The following is a 26528-nucleotide window of genomic DNA, read 5'->3' as shown; positions in this document are numbered from 1 at the left end:
AGGTAGGAGCCCCGATAGAGGATGGGATGTGGGAACGTGCCCTGGGATACCACAAGAAGGTGTCAAGAAATGCTAGACTAAAACAAATACAGCTGTATATAACGCATAGAGCATATATGACTCCTCTGAGGATATCTAAGTTCGAAAACACTGGGCGACAGGCGTGTCCCAAATGCGATAAGGAAAATGCTGACATTACACACATGTTCTGGTCATGCCCAGTAATTGAACATTTCTGGAGTGAAATGGCACAAAAACTAGCGGAGAAGGGGGTCATGCTCATTATAAACACAGCTTGGGCCTGCTTGCTGGGAGGGTTCCCCAGATCACGGAAACTTAAACATGTTGAGAAACAAAGATTTGGCATATGTGCTTGCAAAACGAAGGATTGCCATGGGATGGAAGACGTGTCACAAGCCACGGGTGGAGGGAGTTGCAGAAATGGGCGGAGGCTGAATCTATGGTATGGCAAGAGGCGAGTAGCATGGGGGGGGGGGGAAGAAGTGGGTACCCTGATGGCATGGAAATCATTAATAGCAGAACTGTTTGGAGCAATATCAGATCCAACAGAATCCGAGAGAAGTGAGACCCTGCCACATGCAGCAGATACGGAATGCGAAGAACAAGTGGGCTCATAAAGGGGGGTGAGATTGGGGAAGCAGTGCTTTGGTTTGTATTGCTGTTTGGTTTGAATAAAAATGTATAAAAATCTTTTTTAAAAAAAAAAGATACTTGCACGGCTCAGAGAAGCGGCGATAGCGAGGAGCGGCACAGAACACCACACCGGGAAGGAAGGGAAGGCTAACCACAAGGAAGCCAAAGGATTAGGGTCGCGGACAATGGATGTAATCAGAAGCAACTTGCCAAAATGAACAGCACGCATAAGCTTAGCGTTGAGACGCGTCGAGCCATGGGGGCGTGTTTGTTTTCAAAGAAACAACAGGCATTACTGGGAGACTAGACTGTGTGTTTACCCGCGGCGTCGGCCATGTTGGGTGTACAATGGTTGCAATACTACAGTGTTTAAGGGACCATGTTGTCCAGAAGGGGTGGAATTGGTGATTCAGCACACTCGGTCCCTGACCCTGGGGTGGTATGGGAAGCCTTCGAGGTATATATTAGGGGATGTTTTATTTCCAAAGAGGGAGGAGTCCTGAAGGGTTTACGCAGGTTCATGACTACACTAGAGACTGAAATCAAAGACTTGGAGACAACAGGGATCTCAGGATTGTCCAGCGGTACGCACTAAGTTGAGAGTAGGAGGATGAGATGAGCCCATTCACGGCCAGAGAGGAAAGGTTTATTGGAGACCCCATAGCAGCTGTGGCATATCGCCACGGTGACCGCCCCGGCAGGACGCTCTCCTGGGCCATTAAACGTGAGCGGCAACTAGACGCTATCCTAGAAGCTGAGGATCTGGACGGGACCCCTAATAGAGATATTGAGAGGATAGATGGTATCTTCTGCGAACGCCTGTACATGTCCCAAAAGGACATCGGACCTGACTCTATAACGCAATATCTAGCTAGAGTAGCTCTGGGTTGGTTAGACCCGACTCAAGGTGACAACCGGAATGCTCCTCCCATGGATGAGGAACTCTGCAGTGCAGTCCTTTCCCTTCCTTCCTGGCCTGGATGGATAACTGCTGATCTTTACAAGGCATATGTGGACCTCCTGCTGCCACATCTGCGGGATATGTACGAAGCTACTAGATCCTCGGTTGTGTTCTCCCTGAATCTACTAGAACCGCCCTTGTGACAGTGTTGCTTAAACCAGACAAAGACCCCCTAAAATGCACCTTGTATAGACCATTATCCCCAATCTATACGGATAATCAAATCCTAGCAAAGATACTCGCTGACCGACTCCTACCGTATATGCAAGCACTGGTCCTTCCTGACCAGGTGGGCTTCATCCTGGGGAGGTCCACCCAGAACAACCTGAGGTGATTATTTACGCTTATGCACAATGTTATTCCTGAAATTTCAATCACGGTGGCCGCCCTGGAAGTGGAGAAGGCCTTCGACTCCATGGAATGGCCATTTCTGTTTGAAGTTCTCCGTCGCTCAGGACTCGGACTAACATTTCTACAATGGGTCCGCTTGTTGTACATGACACCCACAGCAGCGGTGTACACCAACGGAATGACCTCTGAATATATTCAGCCAACGCAGGGAACATGACAGGGTGGCCCCCTGTCACCAATTCTATTTGCCCTTGCTGTCGAGCCACTGGACCCACCAGGGTGTTATGATTCACTTGCATCTCTCCATCATCTCCCTATATGCAGATGACATACTGTTGTGCGTGAAACACCCCGTACAGGAAATATGTAGGTTTGGGAACCTCTAAAAGGTTGAGAATAAATCAGAGGGGCCTTCATTGACTACAGGGGTTCAGCAGTCAGATATAGGGGAAGACTTCAGATGGTGTCCACAGGGCATTCGGTATCTGGGCATCCTAATGACCCCATCTGCGGGAGACCTATACAGGATAAATTATGTGAAGACACTTGGGATATTTGACCACAGAGTGGGGTTGTGGATTCTTCTACCTATCACTCAGGCCGCTCGAATATCCCTGGCCAAAATGGTGATCCTTATGAAATTGTTATACATATTCAACAACATACCCACCAGGCCCCCAGCGAGCTTCTGGCCCCGTCTTAAAAGTCTGATGGTTCGACTTGCCATGAACATGGTGGATTGGAATACCCAGATTTGTATATTTAAGTCCAGGCTGCACAGATACAATACTCTGTATGGTCCCCTACAGTAGAACTCCCACATACATACCTAGCAAAAGCGATTACCCACCCAAACGATTTGAAGGGACTTTTATGGGGAAACCTGGAAAAAACGGGCTGATCAGAGATCCAACCAGTGTAAATCACTTGTAAAGCCTGGAGCCAGGTGTGCTGGGTGGGGAGGGGGTGGGGGAGACTGTTATTCCCTGAATCTGTCCATATTTAAAGTCTGCGGTGTGTGTATTACCCATGAGAAAATATTCCGGGCTCATTTTGATAGACTGGGGGTACCAACTATGGGGGATCTTGTACTAAACAGGGAGTTCATTACATGGGACGCCTTGAAAGTTAGGGGAGAGTGGACAGCGGTGACCATGCTGTTGTATTTCCGTCTAAGGGAGGTACTCAAATCCAAATGGACAGATTTCCCGTAATGCCCTGCCCAATACTTCAATATGTTATCCCTTCCGCTGTGCACTAAGAAACTGGTCTCCACTATCAACAAGATGATCAGACCAAGGAAGGAAATTAAGGGTCAGTACTACAGAGTTAAGTAGGAGCTGGCCCTCGGGAGGCGCTGTTGCGCACGATAGAAATGGCCTCCTGATTGTTGAGCTCCCGCTTCACTTAGAAATACTGCGCCTAATTCTCTGTTCTAGAACTTCCTGCTGAGCCCAAAAGATATGTACAGATAGCCCAACTATCCGTGGTGGGTCCTGGAAACTCCTGAGGGTCAGCGACTGGAAGCGTGCAAACATCAGCCGGCCCACGCGGCTGATGCACCGAGGTGAGCCACTTGAGAACCACGGTCGCAGCTGAATGGAAGGCCCCAGATGGGAGGAGCCTGAGTCTGCGGCCCGCGCCCAGCATTCAGATTTGTGCTACGCGACTGGCGTGCAGAGTCGGCCTGGGAAGGCGAAGTAAGGCAAACCGGCATACTTCCGGAGGCAGCCTGGGCCCGCGGCGGTCTTCGGCTGCTTGGCTCCAGAGGTGCTCCCCCAGATCCTGCTGCGCATTGCGATGCGAGGCGGTTGGAGAGGCCACGACAGAACAATACTTCGAGCCCTGGAGACACACTGACAACGCCTTTGGCGCCAAGTAAGAAGGGACAGTGGTACGGCAACGGGGAGCAGAGGCATACAATCATTGGAGTGAGACAGCGGGCTCTCGCCGTGGGACAGGTCCCTTTGATCCGGCGAGCTTGATTTGTTAACGTGTTGCAGGGGCGGGTAGGCCCGGTGGGACACATACTGCTCCTGAGTGTTTGGGGCTCGTCCCTTGATTGAGGGGCAGCCCTCATAAGACTGTAAATCCCAATTGAGTGGGCCCGTGGTGTCCCTCCTCCTGAGGCAGCCCTCTGCAGGCCGCGGTGGGCTCCCACGCGCGGGGACCCGGCGCCCTCGGTAGGTGCGGACCGCCAAGAGCGCTGCTACACGCGGTATATGATTTTGTGGGTACACACTGGTGGTGCTCTTCCCCGAAGTAGAAAAAACACATAAATGCACCCCACTCCAAGGGACTGGCTGGTGGGGGAGTACTGGGCCCACATAAGCCAACTCGCAGGCTGGGGAGGCTGAAGACTCCTGAACAACACTGTGCTATAAACTACCACGAACGTGACAATCCTAAAGCACAATACGTGGGGAGACACAGTCCACTCGGGGAAACCAGGTACTGACAAGTTGTACCCCGAAGAGTGCACCCATATAACGTCTTTGACCCCTGAGCCCAGGCCTGACCCATGGTTGAGACATAATACAAGGGGTAAAATTGGACAATACGCAGGGGTGTGGCAAGCCGAATATTAAAGTGTTGCAGGAAATACAGTGGGGGCCATCTCGACAGCATTATGGGGAAACCACACAAAGCAGGTAAAGGTACCAAGACTCCGGGAAACAAAAAGAAAGGGCCAATGGATGCCTACACTGGCAGCCAGAATCAAACCACTGTTGCGGACGTCCACACTGACGCTAATGAGGCCCTCAACTCAGAGGCTGGCGATCAAGAAGACAGGTTGACAACAATAGTGCAGAATGGATTTTGTGCAGTTAATATGAAGCTGGATGACAGTGTCCACCATCGGTTCTCTGAAGGCCAGAGTGGAGAAAGAAAGTGCACATGTCATGGAAACTGAAAACAGAATAAGCACCAATGAAGACAACATTGCACACCACAGCCGTGACATCACCCAGATTAAGGAGAATATGGTAAAATTACAGAATAAATGTGAGTACCTCGAATCGAGATCAAGGAGAAATAACATCGAGTGGTGGGCTTGTCGGAATCCTTTGGGAAAGGTCAAATGGAAAAGCAACTTGAGGCACTACTCAAATCCTTGTTCGGGCCAGAGGCATTCTCCAAGCACTTTTTGGTCGAGAGAGCACATCGTACACTGGCCCCAACACCTAAACGAGGCGCACTGCCACGCACGATAATTGCACGACTCCTCAATTACAGGGATAGCGACAAATCTTCGGAAGGCGAGAGAGGCGGGAACTCTCCAATATGAAGAAAGCCGTATACACATCTACCCAGACTTTTCCACAGGGGTTCAGGCGAGCAGAAGATCCTACGAGCCAGTCAAAAGGCTCCTGAGAGAATGCCAAATCCCGGAGTTTTGGGACCTAGTCGGCAGCCATGTGAAGCAACATGGCTACCCCTGGAATAATCCATGAGTTGGGTACATCGTCATGTTGGGGGTGATGATGAGGGTGGTGGGGAGGGACGAGGGTGTAGGATTGGGTGTTTCAGTTCTAAAATGGACTCATTGTGGTACAATGTTGGAGTTTGTGGCCACTGGAAGACGCTATGCCAGGTGGAAGGTTGACAGAGATTAATTGTTGTTTGAAAAGTAAAAATGTGGTTACAATGAGACTTCAGCCGATTACATTGCACGAATACCATAAACCATAAAGATCTACTTACAATGCACTGGTGATGGGTTGAAGATCAAACTGTTAACATGGAACGTACGGGGGTTAAATCATCAGATGAAAGTCAAGAAAATTGGCAATTACATTGCCAGGTATGGTCGCCAAATCCTAATGTTACAAGAAACTCACACAGTGGGAGCGAGTAACATGCATATACTGCCCAAATGGGGTGCCCTAAGGTTTCACACAAACTACTGTTGCCAATCTAGAGGGGTCATTACCCTTATTCATCCAGGCTTGGGGTTTGGGGTTCAAGTTGGGAGGCCACAAGGTCAATCATCTGGGTAGATACGTTATAGTATGGGGGGAGGTCGCTGGCCAACAACTACTTCTGGTTAACACCTACAGGCCCAATATTGATGACCTTGCTTTCTACATGGACATATATCAGATAATTGTTTCACTCGATGTATCAAATGTTATTTGGGAGGGGACTTCAATGTGGCCCTGGACCCTGTTCTTGACAGATCCTCGAAAATTGTTAGAGCCCCGAGCAAAACAGTCCTAAACCTGGGTCATATTCTATCACAACTTTTATTAGTAGATGCTTGGCGGGAGATTCATCCTGGTAGTAGAAGGTACACATTCTATTCTTCGGTGCACAACTCTTGAGTATAGAATTGATTATTGGTTTGTCTCCTCTGCCATGGCGGCTGCATTGAAGGGGTGTGAGATTTTGCCCCGTACATTGTCAGATCATTCCCCAGTGCTGTTGGAACTAATGCGCCGGAATGTCCCTTGTCCTGCTAGAAGGTGGAGAATGCCAAGCGGAATGCTGGGGAACCCCGGGATGGTGGAAACAGTACGTTGAAATTGCAGAGTTTTTTTCTAACAATGTGGGATCGGTTGACAAGTACTCAACAGTATGGGAATACTTCAAGGTATGGATAAGGGGAGTCCTGATATCCAGGTCTGTGGGCCTGTTGAAGGGTGTGAGAACCGAGCTATCAGATATTGAGAGTAAACTAGATGCATAGTCGGAAGCATACACACGCACACAAGATAGAGAAATATTAGCTGACATACACATACACCTGCAGGAATTTGATAAGCTGGCCATGAGAGAGGTTCGCCATGTGGCAGCCCCCATACAGGCACGTAGATACAGGGAAGGTAATAAGGCAGGTAGAACTTACTTAAGCACGATAAACAACCTACTCAGATCACAAGCATACAAACGGCTCAGGGGGAGGTACTACTGAGGGACGAGGATATTAATGGGGAATTTGCTAACTTTTATAAAGAACTATATTCGAACAAAGATAAGAAATCGCACACAGAAATTAAGGCACATCTTGAGGCTCTCTACCTTCCTAAACTTCCCGATGAAGAACGGCGGGCAATAGATCAACCGGTAACTGCAGAGGAGATCACAGAGGCAATCAAGGCACTGGCAACAGGCAGGGCACCAGGGTCGGATGGGATAGGGGACAAATTCTACAAAGAGTTCTGCGAGGAACTCGTTCCGATATTGATGCAGGTATGGGAGGAAGCCCTCGAGATTAACATATTACCCACAACTATGAGGGAGGCTGTGATAACTGTACTCCCTAAGCCTCGGCGACCACCACATGATGCATCGTCCCATAGGCCTCTGTCATTTATAAATACTGCCGCCAAAATATTCGCAAAAGTGCTGGCAAATCGGCTTCTGCCGGCAGTCCCTACCCTTGTCCATCCTGATCAAAACGGGTTTATCCCCACGAGATCCACAGCCCTGAGCCGCCGGAGGCTTTTTGGCTTAATGGCACAAAGAGACCCACGGATAAGCGCGGTGGCCATATCCCTTGACGCTGAAAAAGCATTTGATTCTGTCTCATGGGTTTATCTCCTGGCGGTGCTGGAGGCATTTGGGGTGGGCCCCAACTTTGTAAGATACGTAAGGCTGCTATACACTGAGCCTGGAGCTTGGGTGTTAACTAACACAGCCATCTTCGAGGTGTTCCTGCTGGGCAGGGGGACTAGACAAGGGTGTCCATTCTCGCCCCTGCTGTTCGCATTGACCATCGAGCCAATGGCGGCTGCGGTTCGACTGAGACATGCAGATAGAGGGATAAAAATGAAGGTGTCCACCCAGTTGATCTCACTGTATGCTGACGACACATTATTATATGTTCGGGAGCCTGAGATAAACATAGCACCCATTATGGCAGAGATACAAGAATTTGCAAATTACTCTCGGTATACTATAAATAGGGCTAAATCTGAAATATTCCCGCTCACACCGGCCACCAGGTGCCCTGACATAACAGATGGACTTAAGTGGTCGGAGCACCATATCAGAAACCTGGGAATCTTGGTCTCCAGGGATAAACTCACACTATACTCAGACAATCATGAAAGTGCACTACAAACTCTAAACACAAAACTTCAGATGTGGGGGCGCCTCCCAATTTCTCTAGCCGGTAGAGTCGCTATCCTTAAAATAGTAATCTTGCCCAAATTGCTTCATTTTTTTGTTAACATCCCCATATGTCCTGGCAGAACCTTCTTCGCCAAACTCCAATCCATGGTGGTGACATTTCTCTGGAACGGGAAGACAGCGAGGATAGGATGAGACAAAATGACGGAACCCTACTCCTTGGGAGGTATAGCGGCTCCAGACTTTGAGCTTTATTATTATGTTGCCCAAGCACAGTTTGCAAAATATTGGTATAATGCTGCAGAGAGAAGACCCCACACATGGATAGAGGAATACACCACATACCCCACGAACATATCTGTCATTTTCGATCTACAATACAAGGACACTTCTGAATACAATCCGGTGAGCTGCACAGTCAGGGCATGGGAGGCTTTATACAAAAGACAGATTGGAAACACCCTATAACCCGGAGATACCTTTGTGGAACTTCCCGTGCATACCCCCCCCATGCATGACACAAGCATATAGGAATCCTGGGACCCTAATAGCGAAATGAAGCTGGGAAACATGTTTGTTAATGGGAAATTTGTGGGCCTGGGGGAATTGCTGAGGGCGCTCGGAGGCGGGCCACTCAAAACACTGCAATATTATCGTATGAGATCTGCATTTCAGAAAAAATGGCTGTTATTTCCGGATGAGCCGACACCACATCCGTGTATACAGTTAGTAACAGCTAAAGACGGCCTGGGAATCTCTAGGCTGTACTCTGCGGTACAGGCCCCCACAGTGAACCAAGTCAAGGAGAAATGGGAGTTAGATTTGCAGATGCCCATTGAAGAGGAGAAATGGGCTAGATATTGCCTGCTCACTAAGAATGTGTCACTTAATTCTGGGTTGAGGTTGATCCAATTCAAACTCTGAATAGGCTACACTACACACCGGCCAGGGTCACAAAATTTGCACCAGATACCTCGGATACCTGGCCTAAATGCAACGCACCTCAGCCCAGTGCTTTTCATATGTATTGGGAATGTCCGGTGGTGGCGGGTTTCTGGAAGGCTGTGGCAGAATTGTTGGAGGAGATAACACAGGTTCCCCCTGAATTGACCCCTCAAAAATACTTGTTTGGAGACATTGGCAAACGCTCTGAGAAAATTAGAAGACTGTTTAATATCTCTTGTGCGGTAGCCAAAAAATGTATCCTACAGAAATGGAAAAGCACCGGTCCACCAAGCATGAACCAATTCCTACAGGAACCGACACATGTCAATGAATCAGAAGAACAATTTGTTTCGACCCAACCTGCGGCATGCAGGCCCAAAGACATTTGGGGCCCTTTTAGATTTTATTTGTGCAACATGATTCCTGATGACATGTCTCTGTAACGTTGAATGTAGAAATGTACTAAACAATGTACCCTTGTTGTATACTTCAGATGAGTTGTGCAATGGTGCCATGCATCTTTTTGTGACCACTAATAAAAACAGTTTAAAAAAAAAAAAAAAAGTAGGAGCTGGCTCTGGGGAAATTGATAGCTGATGATCAACGGAAGGTCATTTGCATGCAGACCCGCAGCCTGTCCCTGAAAAACTGGTTTCCATGAATCCACTTTAAATTCCTATACCAGGTTTATCACTCACCTGCCCGTCTGTGCCAGTTCTTTCGCGACAGGTCCCATCTTTGTAAAAGATGTGGTTCAGATATGGCTGATTTCTATCACGTGGCATGGTCCTGTCCACATATTAGACCATTCTGGGAAAAAGTTGAGGATGCCAAGACACAATTGCTAAAGACTCAAAGCACTACGCCCCAGACTTGTGGTTGTTGGCAATGATTGAGGGCGGCTCTCAAGCGGAAAGGAAACTGTTGGGGATGGCATAATGAACAGCTAGATCTCTAATTGCTAGGACTTTGGGAAGCGCAAAGCACCATGTTTTCAGAGATGGCTGAACTCCATGAATATGTGTGGGAAAAGAGAATCACAATATGCAGCAATTCTGCCAAGTGGCAGCAGCCCAATGGACTATTGGTGCCCTATGGCCGACAGTATGCAGAATTCTTCCACTCCGGAAAGGAGCCCTGGTGATGGAAGGCCCACTCTCCATGAGAATGCACAGAACTATTTATAGTGGGAGGCTAAACACGGACAACAGCCGGGCCTGGTGTGCGAAGGAATCACAAGTGATATGCTAAACTATTATAAGAATATATGGGGGATGAGCTTATTGCTGTTAAAACTTTCACTGTACTGGAGCAAACCGTGTCACATATCATGCTTAATGGTTGTACTTGGAATGGTCAAACGTACTGCGCTGTACTAAATCGTTAAGGGGCGGGGGTGTTACTGTTCCGTTGGATGTGTTATTATTAACTACTGTATGAAACCAATAAAGAAAGTTTACCAAAAAAAAGAAATCATGTAGCATAGGCAAATCCCGAGTTGCAGAGTCCAACAAATCTACAAAAACCAACTGTCCCCACTGAATCACTGGAGACTATTTCATTTGATCATGAGACAGGCAAATCTCCTTTTCCCAGCTTCAAAGGATGCTGGCAAAGATCTTGGAGGGCCATGACCCAATCGTCTATCTTTTTGGCTAGTTCAGGATCAAATACAAGGGAGTGTACAAAGTTCCTGATGCCAAACCGCAGGATAGAGGATAATCCGAACCACCAACCTCAAACACATGCAACTTTCAAATATTTGGTCCCATCCAATCTATATTGGTCACACCACAATTGCGGGCATTCTCCTGAACAGTCTTGGGATGTGGATTCCAGAGGAATCCTAGACATACACGCCCTGCAATCACAACCAAGTAGGTAAACACCTTCCTTTGTGAACTGCTGCTCAGAGATCACGTTAGGAAAATGATCCTATATGGTAATTCCCGGTGTCCAACCAATTGCACACAAGGGCAACAAAGCGCAGTTGCATGGGTACTGGATTTCATAATACTAGATACTACATACTGCATTTTGGGAGTCTCCAAGAGGAAAAGGCTTCTTGTGTGACAAACAACTTGATTGTGTGCAGCCACAATTAAAGTTGTGTACCACATACCAGTACAACGGCCCAGGTCAAACTACTGACCCTGGGACAATATGGGACACAAAGGCAATCCTCCCAACCCATTCTTGAATTGCAGGGGGTCCCCAAAGGGATACAAATGAATTCATCTCCAGGGGGCATTTTCAGGCTGCCCTTGGTCACCTCTTCTCCCTCTCTCATCTCAGATTGTCTAACTGCCATTCAAGATTGGTGTGCCGCCAATTATCTTTGTCTGAATGCCAGCAAGACAGAGATCCTCCTCATTGGCACATCTTCACCATCCTTTCCCCTCCCTCTCTGGCCGGCCTCCCTTGGCCCTCACCCCACCCCCACCTGTGAGGCTAAGTATCTCGGGGTCATCCTCCACACTTTCCTTCTCCGCCCACATCTCTGAGGTCTCTAAAAAGTCAAACTTCTTACTGCACCTCCTCAGAGGTACTCTGCCTTTCCTCGCCTTCCCCCAGAAGCTCACCGTCTCCCAAGCTCTGGTTCTCTCTAGGTTGGACTATTAACAGTCCCTTTCTAAATCTACCTGCCTCTACTCTCCGCCCTCTGCAACTAATCCAGCACAGGACTGCAAGACTTGTCCTTGGCCTCAAGCCAGGTATTGTATCTCTCCAGCTCTGAAATCTCTCCATTGGCTCCCAGTGGAATCAAGGATTAAATTCAAAACCCTCTGCATTGTCCACAAAGCTTTCTGGTGCCTGGGGCCAAAATACCTTCAGCTATCCCTCCGCAAATACCTCCCCTCTCGAGCTCTTCGCTCCTCTACCTCCAACTCCCTCTGCGTCAGTCGTTTTTCTAAGAAACATGTTGGTGGTAGAGCTCTATCATTGGCTGGGGCCTCCCTCTGGAACAGCCTCCCGGCCACTCTAAAACTTTGAGAACCATCTCTGTTTCCGCAAGCACCTCAAGACCTTCCTCTTTGCTTCTGCCTTTGCACCCCATCTCCCCTGCTGATCTGTTCTCTCTTGGCACTGTGCACCTGGCCACCCTCTGTCCCCTGAGCCCAGGTACCTGTTCACCCTGCCACCCTGCTGCACTACCTCGTGGTGACCCCTTGCACTGGGGACTGTATCTGTACACATACAGTCTCCCACCCCCCATTTTCTTCTTTTTTCTGCACTTATCAGACTTACCCAGTCTGACCTAAACACAGCACTTGCTGCTTGCTGGCTGCACTACCACTGTTTATTGCATCCATTATCTATTTATTTTTATGTATTGCTATTTATCTGTTCTCCTCTGCTCTGCACTTTCCACTCTCCCCCTTCCTTGCACTTTTCCCCTTTCCCTTCCCATGCACTTGCGCGTTCTCAATGAGATTGGGCCTAGTAAGATTGTTGTTGTTCTTCTCCCCTGTTCCCCTCCCTTGCCTTGCCTTGTGTGCGTTAAGAATAAAATATATCATATTATGAGATGCAACTCACTGGGAAAAATGGTCAGGCCATCAGGAAAAAGCACCAAAAGAGGACTTTTGCCACATATATTCATGACTGCTCTGATGAAGAGGCACAGAACTCAGGGGTGGGTGGGAACTAAAAATGGCCCTGAAGAATGTATTAAAAAGTAGCTGTCTTTTGCAAACTTAACCCCTCTAAGCAGGTTTTGAGGTTTCTCCCACAAGAATATTTGGAAATAATGGGTGCAAATAATGTACTATAAATAGGGTTTCCAGGTTTCAGTGTCTATGTTTTGTCAAATCCATGGTGATTTTCCAGTGTTCTCCCAAAATGTAAGTGAATATAAGTGTTTATACATGGTTTGCTGCAAATAATGGAGTGTAACAGTGATTGTCCAGTGTATATGAAAAACATGAGTTTATTAACATACATACTTTTTGGAGTAGAAATATCATGGCATATACAAAGTTCTCAATGGACAGGCTATTGAGGGAACAGTTTCTCAAAAGGGTAGCCAACATGCATCTGCTGGGAAAGCCAGCAACAGATACCAGTGGGACATTGCCCCTTGAAACAATTCAGGCAATTTTGTGTATAGATTGATGCCCTTTATCAATATCCACGGCAAGTTCTATGATATGGAGTTCTGTGTGACAAAGGACGTGCAGAGGGGGACGGGGGGGCTAATTTCATATGTATTGACATCAGTGTGAAAACACAGAAAATTAGGTTATAGGACGTAACTTAAGGCTTTAATACATGTTGGTATCGTGGAAAGCAACATTACAAGACATTGTGATGAGTAAACCAAAAAGCAAACAAAATGTACGATGTGCAATATATGTTATGTTGATTTAGGCGCTCAATGAATTATCACAGTAATTATTTATGAAGCAATAGAAGGATCGGGACATTTTGTTTTTAAAAGTACAATGTGGACAGAATCAGTTCCAAGGAGTTCTACTTTTCACAGATAAGTCACAGTGAGATAAATGTATTTGCCCAAGATGACATTTTGCACACACAAATATTTCTGTCGTTAAGGGCTATTTTGGCCAATGTGAATAGGCAGCCACAACAATGGGTCAAATGGGTCCATAATTCCTCAAAAAAAGCCCCTGACCACTACCAAGTATTTTTTATGTTATTTATTACAAAGCAATCAATGTAGCATAGAATGAGCAGTGTTTTTGAATAAGGACACAAAACAGGAGAGGAAGCAATGGTAGAAGACATACTGAGGAGGAGTGTGCAGTGGAGTTGTCATTCCAAGTCCCCGCTTCAGCCATCTCTTCACCCTCACACCAAACTAGTGGAGAGGAGAAATTATTTTTTTATTTAAACAGGGGAGGCACTTTTTTCCCCAGTGGTGTTTTCCTGGGTTTATTGGATTTAACTATAAAGCGGAAAGCATAGTTGTCACTGCATAGGGATTATAAACTAGTTAAAAACAATGAGCTGTTGGTTATGAAAACAGAATTAAAGGAAAGAAAGGGTAGAGTGCATGGGAAAGAGGAGCAGTAAACTAGGGTATCCACACAAAAGAGGCCCATGGTGCGGAGGCCTACTGGGAAATCTCCAAAGTTCTCTATAGATCAGTCAAACACTGACAGAACCATAATTGACCAGCATGTGAATAGGATGTTGAAATCAAGGCTACATCTACAGCCTCCAGGTTTGCCCAGGAAGCCAACCTGAAACCAAAAAGGGTCCTGTGGTTGCTCTGCTGCTGTCACACCCCTCAGTTCCCCGCACTCAAAGTCCCAGCATGCCCCACCTCTGCGTACATTCTTTCCATCCACTCCTGCACGATCACATACCTCCCGGCAGCAAGTGAAGGTCCCCTCAGCTCACTCACGGGCGAGCATGTGCTCTCTAACAACCTGGACGCAGCAGGGCCGGCATTATTCCTGTGGCTTGCGCCACTTCCTACACTGGCAACTACCTTGGCGTAGGACAACGACCCGAGCGGGGCTTCGCGTTACCATGGGTGCACGTATCACAGCCGGTTACATGAGACGGAAACAGCGATCACGTAACACAAAGTAAGTTTAAAAGGACTGAACTTTTGTTGCACGGCGCTTCACAGCTCTTCTTTCATGTTTGGCGTCTGCTGCTCTACTCTGTTTTTTTGGATTTCACGTAGCACGGATCATGCTTACCGGACTGCATCTTCTTTCTCCTTCTGGATTTGGCGACGGCTTGGTGATATTGGACGCTCAACTACGGCTCAGCTTAACAGACTTCTTCTTGGATTCTGCTTTTGGACTCTACGTTGTGTTACCTGGATTTTGGACATATACAGAACTCCTGCCCCAAACAGTGCTGGCTGGCTTCAGGTCATTTTCCTGGGGAATCCAGTGAATTCAATAAGGGCTGCTGCTGTGGATCCACCTTGCTGCCCCCTTTCACTGAGGGTACAGGGTTTTGTATACCCATTCCATTGGTTTCTCCCCAAGATCCTTCAGTCCACATTATTCCAATGCCCTGGTAAGGTCTCTTTCTTATTGATCCTTTGGTTTGCTGTATATTTATTGCCTTACTGAATGCCATATGTAATTGCTTGTTTCCTTTGCAGTGGCTACCTGGGATCTCCTGCGTTCCTGTACCTACCTACCATCTGTGGCCTCAAAGACTGAACAGCGAGTCATTACATATTCTCTGTTCGGTACTTGGGGACGGAGGTTTCTTTAATCCTCGCGACAATCAAGTCTTGACAGACTGTGAAGCCGTATATTGTCGCTCCGCAGGGAATCTGGTTGCTGCTCTGGTTCAGGCAATTACAGTATTGAGGGTAGACATGGCAGCAGCTACCACTGCCATACACCAACGCCTTATCCCTGATGCTTCTTTTCCCAACGGACTTGATACACAGTAGGAATCCTCTTATTGAGTCCATCACGCGATTCAATCAGTTGTCAGTCGAAACCTCTTGGCCCGAAAACAAAAAGGCGGGGGTCTTTTACAAGGGTTTGAACGATCGAATGAAAGATGCCTTGGCTGTAGTGCCTTCCCTGCCCTCGCAGTATCCCAAATTAGTGGACCTGGCCTTACAGGTTGATGCTAGACGAGCAGAACGGAAGTCGGAAGCAAGCAGTTCCACCTCTACGTCATTCTCCTCCGCTTCCGATACTTCTGGGGAACCTATGCAAATAGGGGGAATCCGCAGCCCAATAACCACCACAGAGAGAGAACGACGTAGAACGGCTAATGCCTGTTTCTACTGTGGGCTAAACGGGCATTACGTTAAGGAGTGTCCACGTCGTCCCAAGCTCAAGACCCAGGGTTTTCAGAAAGCTCGTCCTTAGACACGGGGGCAAAGACGAGCACTCATTTGTCCCCCTTTGGAGCGGCTCCTCTTTTCGTGAACATAAAATCTGTGGTTGTTCAAGCCTCCTTGATGCCATTGCCAGAAACCACGTATCCAGTTCATATTGTCATTGATTCCGGGGCTACCGGTAATTACATAGACATATCACTAGCGGCTTCGCTTAACTTGCCCTTACGGAATAAAACGCATCCAGAACCTGTACAAGCTGTTGATGGCACTTCATTCATCTCGGGGCCCATCAGACAGCAAACTGCACCCCTCACGTTAGTGATTCAAGACCAGCACCGAGAGACCATTACTTTTGACCTGATATCTACGCCGCAATTTGGGCTGATACTCGGAATCCCTTGGCTGAAAATCCACAATCCCGTCACTCTGGGCTTTGGGACGTGTTTGTTTTGAATCAGCCTTTTGTCAAAGCGAGTGCCTCATGCTCCCTGATAGCTGTTCAACACAGTCCCAAGCCTTAGGGGCCATCTCTCACCTTTCCCTGAATGGTCCCTTGGAATGTGGACATGGAACCGACCCAGCACTTGGTGGGCATGGTCACAGTGGGCATTCCCAAAGAATACCACGAATACCTGGAGGTCTTTGACAAAGGCAGTGCAGAGACACTTCCTCCTCATAGGTCTTACGACTGTCCCATAGACCTTATCCCTGATGCTTCTTTTCTCAATGGACGGGTTTACTCATTATCTGCCTCAGAGGGTCAGGCACTTAAGGAGTACATTAAGAAATCTCTAAGTTTGGGTCACATTCAAGCTTCGACCTCCCCTGCCGCCAGCCCCATATTCTTTGTCCCCAAGAAAGAAGGCGATCTCAGCCCTTGTGTGGATTATAGACGTCTTAATGCCATCACAGTAAAAAACCGGTACCCTCTTCCACTCATTGCTCCCTTACTCGACCGGTTGACAAATGCTTCCGTTTACACCAAGCTAGACCTGAGGGGGGGCATACAACTTGGTCAGAGTACGTGAGGGCGATGAGTGGAAGACAGCTTTCTGTACTCGTTATGGTCTATACAAATACAAAGTCATGCCGTTTGGGTTATGCAATGCTCCTGCCACATTCCAACGGTTCATGAATGAGGTGTTCAATGACATTTTGGGCAGATATGTTATCGTATATCTAGACGATATCCTGGTTATTTCCACATCTTTGGCTGATCATGTGGTTCATGTACGAGAGGTGCTTTCGCACCTCAAACATTCCCCTTTTTGCTAGACCCGAGAAATGCCATGTTAATGCAGTTGAGTTCCTGGGATTTCACATTACACCAGACGAGGTGGTCCATGAATCAATCCAAGGTCCGTGCAGTTCTGGACTGGCCAGTTCTGACAACTATCAAAGCCCTTCAATCATTCCTTGGTTTTGCTAATTTCTATGGTCTTGGGGATGGAGGTTTCTTTAATCCTCGCGACAATCAAGTCTCGACAGCTGCAGCATCTGCCCTCCATCAAACTCCAAAAGCGAAGCAATGCTGGAATCTGCAGATTATAACCTGATCAAAGGACAAAATGTATTTTGAAATGGATGCTCCGTCCATCTGATCACGGCGGGCACAGATGGGTTACAAGCCTCAAAGATAGCTCTGCTTAGAGAAAATGTCTTGCCCTACGCAGCCTGGGCTGGTAACTGGTAGAGTTAGGGACCTATGGTTATGAAGTTTATCTAAATTGTCAGAAAATATTCATCGGGGACTCCAAGGAATCCCAGACTCATCTGACCTACCTCACTGCGGCACAAACTATGACTCTGGGCATTCCGAACCTTAAACTTGGTGTCCAGAGGCCCCTGTCCTCTCCATTTGACTTTATTAGATAGGATCATGCCCCCAAAGACACTGAAATATTTCACAGGCTACTTAGCTATAACCCTCCATTCTCATTTTCCCTGCACAGTAAAATATATTTTGACTAATATGTTGTGTGACCATTTGCAGTGCGTTTAGCCGTTGTAGCGTTGACGTAGCGTAGCAGCATCAATCTATCTCACTCCCTGAATATTGGGAAGAGGAAACCCCCCCCCTAACAAAGACACGATTCATATGTACACTAGGAATAATTATACAGAAGTACAAATGGATAAAACAATAGAGAAGAAAAACAGGTTTAAAAATGAACATTTATCAACTTGTACTCATAATACTTTAACTAGCATTTAAATGTCACAATGAAGAACAAGTAACCCATTAAACAACGTTTGTCATTAAACATCAATATCTATTTCTGACATTAAGAACCTTTATGAAAACTACTTACCTCAGCTGCTGTATAAGATCCTCCCCCTCTTTAATCACATTTACTGTAACTTGCAAAGTTGTCTGCTGTTGCTGGGCAAAGCGCTTTATCAAGTCTTGTACAGCTTCGACAGACTCAGCATAAACATCATCTAACAGCTCTTTTTGTAACTCTTCCAGCCATGTCCACAACTACAAGAAGAAAAACATTTTTCAGTAAACTCAGGTTTTGTGACGGACATTGTAATAAAAAAAGGCTGTTCAAAATTGTCTTTTGAAGTCACATTCCCCAATTGACATTTACCTCATGGTTCTACAAATAATAAACAATGATTTCCAAACTCTATTTGAACGCTTCCACAATGTAATTTGGTACAATATAATCTAACTGCGAAAGAATGGCTAGCAACATAAGTGTGTGGTGATGGAGGGAATTAAGCAAAGAAGGCCTAGATATGAATTTCAGTTGTGTCCTTTGTAGGCCCTGACTAGCAGATAAAAAACTCTAAGGATCAGTGATGTAAAGAAGTCACTGACACAAGTGGCAGACAGTAACATACTAGGGTTTCTTAAGTTCCATTTATGCCTAGAACCAGATTATTCAGGTGTGAAGGATAGATTCTCCTACGACAAATTAAAAACGAGGCGGTAGGACCACCAAAGAAGCACATCCTAAAATGACAGCCTGCTGAGCTTGCTTGAAGGCCACTGTTACATCCCCTGGTTCTGTCATTACTGTCAAGGACCTTCCCGCAGACAGTACGTCCTTCCCCTCCAAGGGGCATCATATAAGTGGCGAGACAGTGTGGCTGAGTGGAGGAGCAGACCTGGTATGGAAAACAGCACAGGCCTGGAGCCTAGAGAGATTCTGGGGAGTGGTTATCTTCCTGAGGAATGCAAAGGAGAGGTGGTGTGGCACAGATGATCTAGGCCCACAGGGCACTTGACACGGAGGACTACTGCTGGAGATATCTGAGGCATGGAAACTCAGTGGACTGGGGCTGAGGAAGGAAGGCTGTTCCAGGATTGAGTGGCAGTGGACTGTCACCAAGGAAGCAGAGCTTGGCTGCCTCCCCCACAAAACAGTGAGAACAATGTGATATCCAGGTGCGGGAGTTAGAGCAGTCTCGCAAGAGAGATGTGCAGGAGTTGTGAGGCATTTTTCCCAGGGATCCTTCTGCTTAAGCGCAGCGGGCAAACACCTCCCCTCCAAACTTCAGTCTGGTGTCTGCGACGTGCAGGGGAAGGGAGACATCAGCAAATCACTCCAGTGCATTCTAGCCTGATGAGTCTAATTTAATAAGCAGATTACAGCTGGATAAGCATCAACATGGGTGCATATTCCACTAGTGCATCCTGGTTACATCGTATGGTGACTGCCTGATCACACCCATACGTTACAGCTAGTTACAAGTAATGAAATGAGCCCTGTTGAAAGGGATGATTTCTGATGTACTTGAAACTTCCAACACTTCAGCTTTGTGCCAGGGCACTTGTGCCCGCAGCTCACATCGTGAACAGAGTTTCATAAATATTTGCTGGCCTTCTCGTACAGTGAGGCAACCATTCTAAAGACAAAGCAACCCAAGCCCTAAGGTTCCTAACAACAATGAAAGTAAACCTAAGTGTTATTCGTACATACCGAGGACTCGAAGACACCGTGAAAAGGAACAAAGGGAACCTTTGCACACGACACAGATTTTCTCTGCACCCCAATAGGTTTAACCAGTTACATGCAAGTCTGCACACAAAACGGCTGAATAAGTAGTAGCCAGGACTCTTCACTGTGTCATTTTGTTTGTTCTACAAACTACTAACATTCTAGATAAAAGGCAAAACTCTGCATCCACCAGGCACAGAATGAGAAACAATTCCATCACTTTTCCAGATGTATGATGCAATTTTCACACAGCATATTCATGCAACTAAATCCACTAATATAATTGCTATTATCAAACGAATTTTCACTATCCAGCTTTCCTACACTGACCCAAATATTGACTGAAACCATTCTAACGTATAACCTAAATCAGCTGCATTTTTAAGAGACACCCTATGGAACAGAGCTGCTTCGGCCTGTATGTGGCAAACATTGGTTTCTAGTTCTCCGGTCCTATCTAGCACCGGAGAACTAGATAGGACCGGACAATAGGGGGCAATCAATCACATGGCAGACCCCAAGCCCTAGTTTGGTACTGCTATACTGTGACGAATCTGGACTATTCATCCCTTCTACCAAGACAGGAGCCAGACCCATTGAGGCGAGGAAGGTGAGCCCACTCAGTAAGACTCTCCCTAGTGGTCTGGTCAAGTGGGACCTCAATGGGGACGACGACTGTCTTAGGGACAACGCCTCCCAGTGCTGCATAGAACTCCCTGTTCAAAACACATTATCCGCCTACATGGGAATTGGAAAGACTAAATGTTCCTGATAGTGACATTTCTTCAATCCCTTTGACTTCAGGTAATGCTGGACACAGCCTGAACTCTACAGTCAAAGAGGACCGACACACCCCATTTGTTCCTAATGACTTACATAAAACTACGAGAGAGAATCCCAAGCATAGGCACCCGTTTGACAGTACGACATCCTGGAGGGGCGGAGCCATGATAGACCACGAAGTCCGCTGTAGCAGGGAGAGCGAACAAATCCCTCGCAGGAAGGCCGGTGTCCTGACCAGCAAAGCAGTAAAGTTCAAGAAGGAGATGGTAAAGCCACAATCTTGCCTGGTGAAGCAACCACATCGAAGCCGTGGGGGGCCTGTGGCCCGTTAACTGACATCGAGACTAGACTGCAGTGGAGAGACTGGATCCCTGGGCACAGCACCAAAAGTGCATTGCTGCTGAGCCGGGCAGCGGAAGGAAAGTGAAAGCTCCCAAAGAGGTAATGCCATTGAAGGGCCGAACAGTGACATTCGAGGCTAGGAAAGCCACAAGGCTTATAGGTAACAAGAAAACCCAAACGGACAGGCACCCTCCAGAGGCTCCGCTTGTCACGTCCCTGCGGAGACCATGGTCACTATGGCATAGATGGTCTATTAGACGGATTGCGGCCATCTTTACTCCCAAGATGGCCGCCGCTACAGATGGTATGGGTCTAGACTTACACCATGGCCGCGCGGTGGTAGGACCGCCCCCCGACTCCGGAGCCGGTTCATCTGATCCTGCGGACAACGCGCGAATGCGTTGCTACTCTTCCACAACAACGCTTCGTGAGTTCGATACTAGGATCTATTGCATACTCGTTTGTTTGTCATTCCTTCTGTGTAACTCTACCCTTTTCACTCACCTGTTTCCAGACTTGAATCCTTCTCCCAACTCTTGCACGACATCCAAGACTCGAGTGGATTTCCCCTGCCTCACTCGTTACGAGCTGAACCTCACTGATCGGTTCGCTAGTGAGACTCCCTCCCTGGCGTGCGGTACGTGAGAATTGATATTCAGTCCCTAGTATATCCGGGGGTTAGAAAGAGACCAGAATTGACACCTGATATTATCTTACCTATACAGAAGCAGGGATATGCAGGGTCCGATCCGCAGCATTGAGATATGAGAACCATTCTCTTCCTGGGACGTCCTCGAGGTTACTCCTGTCCGCGTCTCATCGGAAGACCTGCAATATAGCTTGATAGGTGGTATCCCCCTTCCAATCAGGTACGCCTCATTTCCTCAACCCACATTCTGCTTTCTAGTTTCCCTGCTTCAACTTACCGCTTTCCTCTGTCTTTATTCAGACGGCTCCGCTTCAGCGGATATTCTGGGTACCAAGAACCTCTCCGGACAGACGACATCTATCCAGTGGCCATCGACACAGGGTTTTCTTCCCCAGAGGGTTTCCCTGGAGTCCTTCCCCTCCTTAATCTTTGTATTTTGAGGCGGAGGAAGGGTCTCAGGGAGGCACTCATTCTCTACCCCTGTGGGAAACCATTTCCGAAGAAGGAAGCGTAGGAGGGAGAACGACTGGTGTTTCTCTAAGGTAACCTTTCGGTTATTCAACTTTCTCGTAATTAGTCTAATTATTACACCGCTAGAATAAGCCTACCAGAGGACTTTGGGGAGCCTAGGAAACACAAAATATAACAAGCCGAACTGGGCAGAGAGAACCTGGAGGGTTTCAGTCTTTAAGCAGAAAACCAGAACATTGTCAAGCACCAAGTTGGAAATGGTGGAATTGTATTAAGAAAACTAGGTCTTCCTGGAAAGAGGGAACCGTATGTAATTAAGATTTGACATATAGATCCTTGAAAAAGAGATCCAAGTAACAGAGGATATTGCGGCAGCCTCCTTTTTATTTTTTCTAAGTGGTAGGGCCAATTAGCTTATAGGATTTGGGTGAAGGACCATTTCTTTTGGACTTGACGAGCAACCTTAATTTGAGTTTGTTAGACAGGGAACTTCCCTCATAGCAGTAGGGCTAGATAGGCATTTTAATTTTTCTTTAAATAAATACCCTTGAACATGGCACACCTTAGTCCGACTCCTTCTGGTTCCCAACACTACCTACCTATTAAATTTAAGCTGTGAAGAATAAGAGACAGGGTTAGGATCAATCACTGTTCTATCATCCCATCCATCCCATGTCCTATAAACACTTCCACTTAGATCTGTAAAGGGGAAGGCTTGCAGCTGTTCGGATGTCCAAACGTTCCTGCAATTGGAGAAATGCACTTAATGCCAAGGGGTTTAACTAGGGGTGGAAACATGCACTAGGTAGAGTAGGTTGGTGTTTCACTGAAAGAGACGTTTACCCATCTGTGTGCCTTCCAGAATGTCCAAACAGTAGCAGGAGTGACTGGAGAAAGACTCATCAGTGCACACAGTACATATGTGATGCTCAGTTAAATGTTACCAATGCCCATGCCTGAGCCATGCCTTATTGCTTCCTCTCCTCCCTACCAGATGAACACACTAAAAATCACATGATGGTCTTAGTATCTTCACATTCTCATGTAGTATGGATCTTCTGTTGAACCAATGAATTTGTCTGTCATACTACAACACACTTTACCCAATAAATCACTATTATTCCCACTTCTGCAATTTCCTGGGATCTTATTCCAACTGGCCTTTCCTTAAACATGGCAAAAAACACTATGATATGATATTGCATTTATAACGCGCCTATAGACAAGTGTTTCAAGGCGCGAGTGCATAAACTTCACACTCCTGGCAATCCAATTTAAATGGATGATGGGTGGTATGAGATGTTTATGAACAGGACCCAGTGCTAGCTCATGGAAAAAGTCAGTCAGGTACGGTAGGCCATCTAGAGTCCACGGGTGCTGTTGCCGAGCCGCATATAGCCTAGGGCATTTACACCCAGGGTGGAAATATCGACCATTGCAGCAAAGAGGTGGGTGGCTCATGGTTCATATGCTCTACACTCCTTTCTGGTGTTGCACAGATTGTATCTGGGCTGTTCAGGATCAGGAGATAAGTCCGGTTAGGACTCTGATGTTACAGGTGCTGCACACAGTTCTGGACCTCTGGCCCTTTTTAGATGACTGCAGTGGAGCCCAGTCTTCTCGCCAGTCAACATTGCTACTGTGCTTGTTGTCAACAGCACGCATCGTGGCCTCAGCCATCTTGGTTACAGAGCATATTTTCTTGAACGATTCTTGACACAGATTACGTCACCAGGCTATGGGTTATGCAGAGGTAGCGATAGTGGATCAGGAAACATCTCTCACCTGGTGATGCAACACTGACAGACCGTTACAGTAGATTTCTTCAAATACCATTTCATCTAATGAGATTTCACCAAATTTATTTCACCGAAATGGTAGATGAAATGGTATATGTTTAATGCATGATGGGCAGGGTATGGGGTACGGGTATATGTTAGGGTAGGGATGGGTGAGGGGAGGCTGCGGGGGTCTCCCCCCACATTATACATATTTAAAGCAGGTAAAATAAATTAATTTCGTTTTTTTGGTGAAATGGATTCTGTGAAATCTCCATTAGGTGAAATATTTTCGAAGAATTCACATACATCCGTCTGAGACAACCTCTTCACTTGGTCAATAACAGTTTCATCATTGCATACAAATGTGGCCATAGGAGGTCCAGCAGCAGGTAATGGCAAAGATCGACCCATGAGAATCTCAAATGGTGACAAACACAATCTTCCAAGGGAAGCCTTTATCTTTAGCAATGCATGATGGAGGGTGTGTATCCAGGTTAGACCAGTCTGCATGCACTTTACCTTAATTTCCATATGCATTCTCTCTGTTTTGCATGAATACAAAGGCCTCCCGGGACGGGGCTGTGCAGTTTCTGGTCAATATGTAAGACTTCACAAATTTATTGTAGGTACTCATTATCAAAGTGAGGACCCATGTCAATATTTCTTGACAAAGACCCAACCTTGGCACAATGTATCTCAATAGGATGCAGGGTACCAATCATGGCATCATCTCTAGTACAAGTGAACACTTTGGGTCATTCTGACCATATATCAGTTATGATCAATGCCCACTGCATTTTGTTCACAAGGGCATAGGATAAAATCCATTTGTAACACTGTAAAAATAAAAGGGCCAGGCGGGGATAGTTCTGCACCTATGCTCATCTTTATGGGTTTTCCAGGATAAGATGCACACACACACAACAGTTCTTGACAGGTTGTTTACAGTTCTCTTCTATTCCAGGGCCCCACCAAAATATATTCAAGTATCTACTCATAGGTCTCCATTCTATATGACCCGGAGAATGAATGATCTGGGACAGGTACCATTGCAATGTGTCAGTAGCAAAGGGCAAGGATGATAGACCATATATCCAATACCCACTATCATTTTTAGTATAGAGAAAGGAAGGAGTTCAGCATTTCCACATCAGTCGCTGATACAAGCCTAGAATGCAATTCACACACTGGGTCCTCCACTGGCTCCCCAGCAGAGGAATGCATCAAGAGCATCCCTTTTGAAAACTCAGGTTGTATGGTCACCTCACATGCGGCAGCCTTTGCTGCTTGGTCAGTAATTGTATTCCCCTGTGTCACAGTTGAAGCATCATTCCGATGTCCACAGCAGTGTACCACACACACATGAAAGGGCAATAATATATGGGGCATTCTTAATAGGTGTGCCTGCTGTTGTCATAAACCTTGCTCAGCCCACAGTGAATAGAAATGATGGCAAGCACCAAATCCATATGATGCATCTGTATTTACTGTGCCCATTTTGGAGGCTGCAATGTTAAAAGCAGCAGTCAAGGCTACACAATTCAGCCAAGTGAACCAATACACAAGGCTTGATTTGGGAGATAGGAGGGAGGGGGAGAAGGGGGACCCTAAATGTCTGGAGGAACAGATTGACTAAAAGAAAAAGCAGACACATGTTGACCAGACGGCAAAACCAGGCCCTTGCCATCCACAAAAAGCACCATCCCAGAAGAGAGGGGGTATTTTATGTAGGCGCCAACGCGGGACAAATCCGTTTTTTCAATTATCATGGAGCAATACCGGGTGGCCATAGAATGAGTGACCGGAAGCAGGATAGATGCACTCTAAGCTGGGGAAACTTTTCCAGAGTGACACTTATCCGTTCAACAATATTTCAAGCCCCTAGAAGTCGTCAAATGTGTATTTTGCTTATTTTATTTAAAGAGCGCTATATATATCATATTGCTGGAAAAAATGTATTCAAGAATGGTACAATAAATAAAGAATGGACATGACAAATAAAAATGTGTTAAGAGGACAGAAGGTGATCAGGCAATTGTGAATGAAAAAGCATAGGAAGAAAGAACGTAAAGCAAGTGGAAGATAACAAGTATCGCATGGGAGGCCGCCTCAGACGGCACAAACAGAAGGGAAAAGGTTTGGGTGGAGGCAGAACAATTTTTCTGCTTGTGAGTTTGTATGCTGGAGTTTAGGAGCTGCAGAATGAGCACAGAGATTGTGTGTTGATCTACTGAAACTGAGACAGCAGGGTAAGCAGGTTTTTCATCAAAGTGCAGAGTTCCAAGCAGGCTCATACTGGCCTATAGGGCACTACGCCAATGCCCGAACCAAAAACATAAAATGCTAGTGTGGGCCTGTTTTTTTGGTCAAAGTGGGCCACTTTTCTGCCCCACATGGGCCACTTTGATAATAAATTACACCATACGGCTAGTAGTTTAAACCAGTGTTACTGAATACATTTTCTTTTACATGCACATTTTGCATAACATTTTTTCAAAAACCTCCTTGGGTGTCTGTCATAAAAGGAATTAATTGCCATTTCCAACTGTGGCCCACTTTTTCATTGGTGCCCGAGACAATTGTATGCCCCAGTCCTACCCTGGTTCCAAGGGATCACCATGCCCAGACAAAGCAGGCCTCAGCTTGACTGTGGATAGGTTTAGTAGGCGAATGCTCGGAAAGGCCTACACTAGTTTGAAAAACCCACTTCCCTGATCCAGACTGGCTTTATCTGAAAGAAATAGTTATGTTCCATGGGTAAAAGGGTTGCTCA

General features: G+C 46.6%; 1 protein-coding gene across 1 annotated transcript in view; it reads right to left on the bottom strand.

Annotated features, from left to right (window-relative positions):
- TRIO (trio Rho guanine nucleotide exchange factor) overlaps positions 1–26528 on the bottom strand; it is a 3834156-nt gene that overhangs the window by 2575797 nt on the left and 1231831 nt on the right. Inside the window, exon 12 of the mRNA XM_069613780.1 lies at positions 18092–18261. Within this exon, the coding sequence (XP_069469881.1) occupies positions 18092–18261 (170 nt within the window). The remainder of the gene's footprint in view (positions 1–18091; positions 18262–26528) is intronic.

The sequence above is a fragment of the Ambystoma mexicanum genome, chromosome 5p, assembly GCF_040938575.1.
Source record: "Ambystoma mexicanum isolate Mex_15411 chromosome 5p, UKY_AmexF1_1, whole genome shotgun sequence".
NCBI classification, from domain to species: domain Eukaryota; kingdom Metazoa; phylum Chordata; class Amphibia; order Caudata; family Ambystomatidae; genus Ambystoma; species Ambystoma mexicanum.
This window is presented reverse-complemented; position numbering and strand designations above follow the sequence as displayed.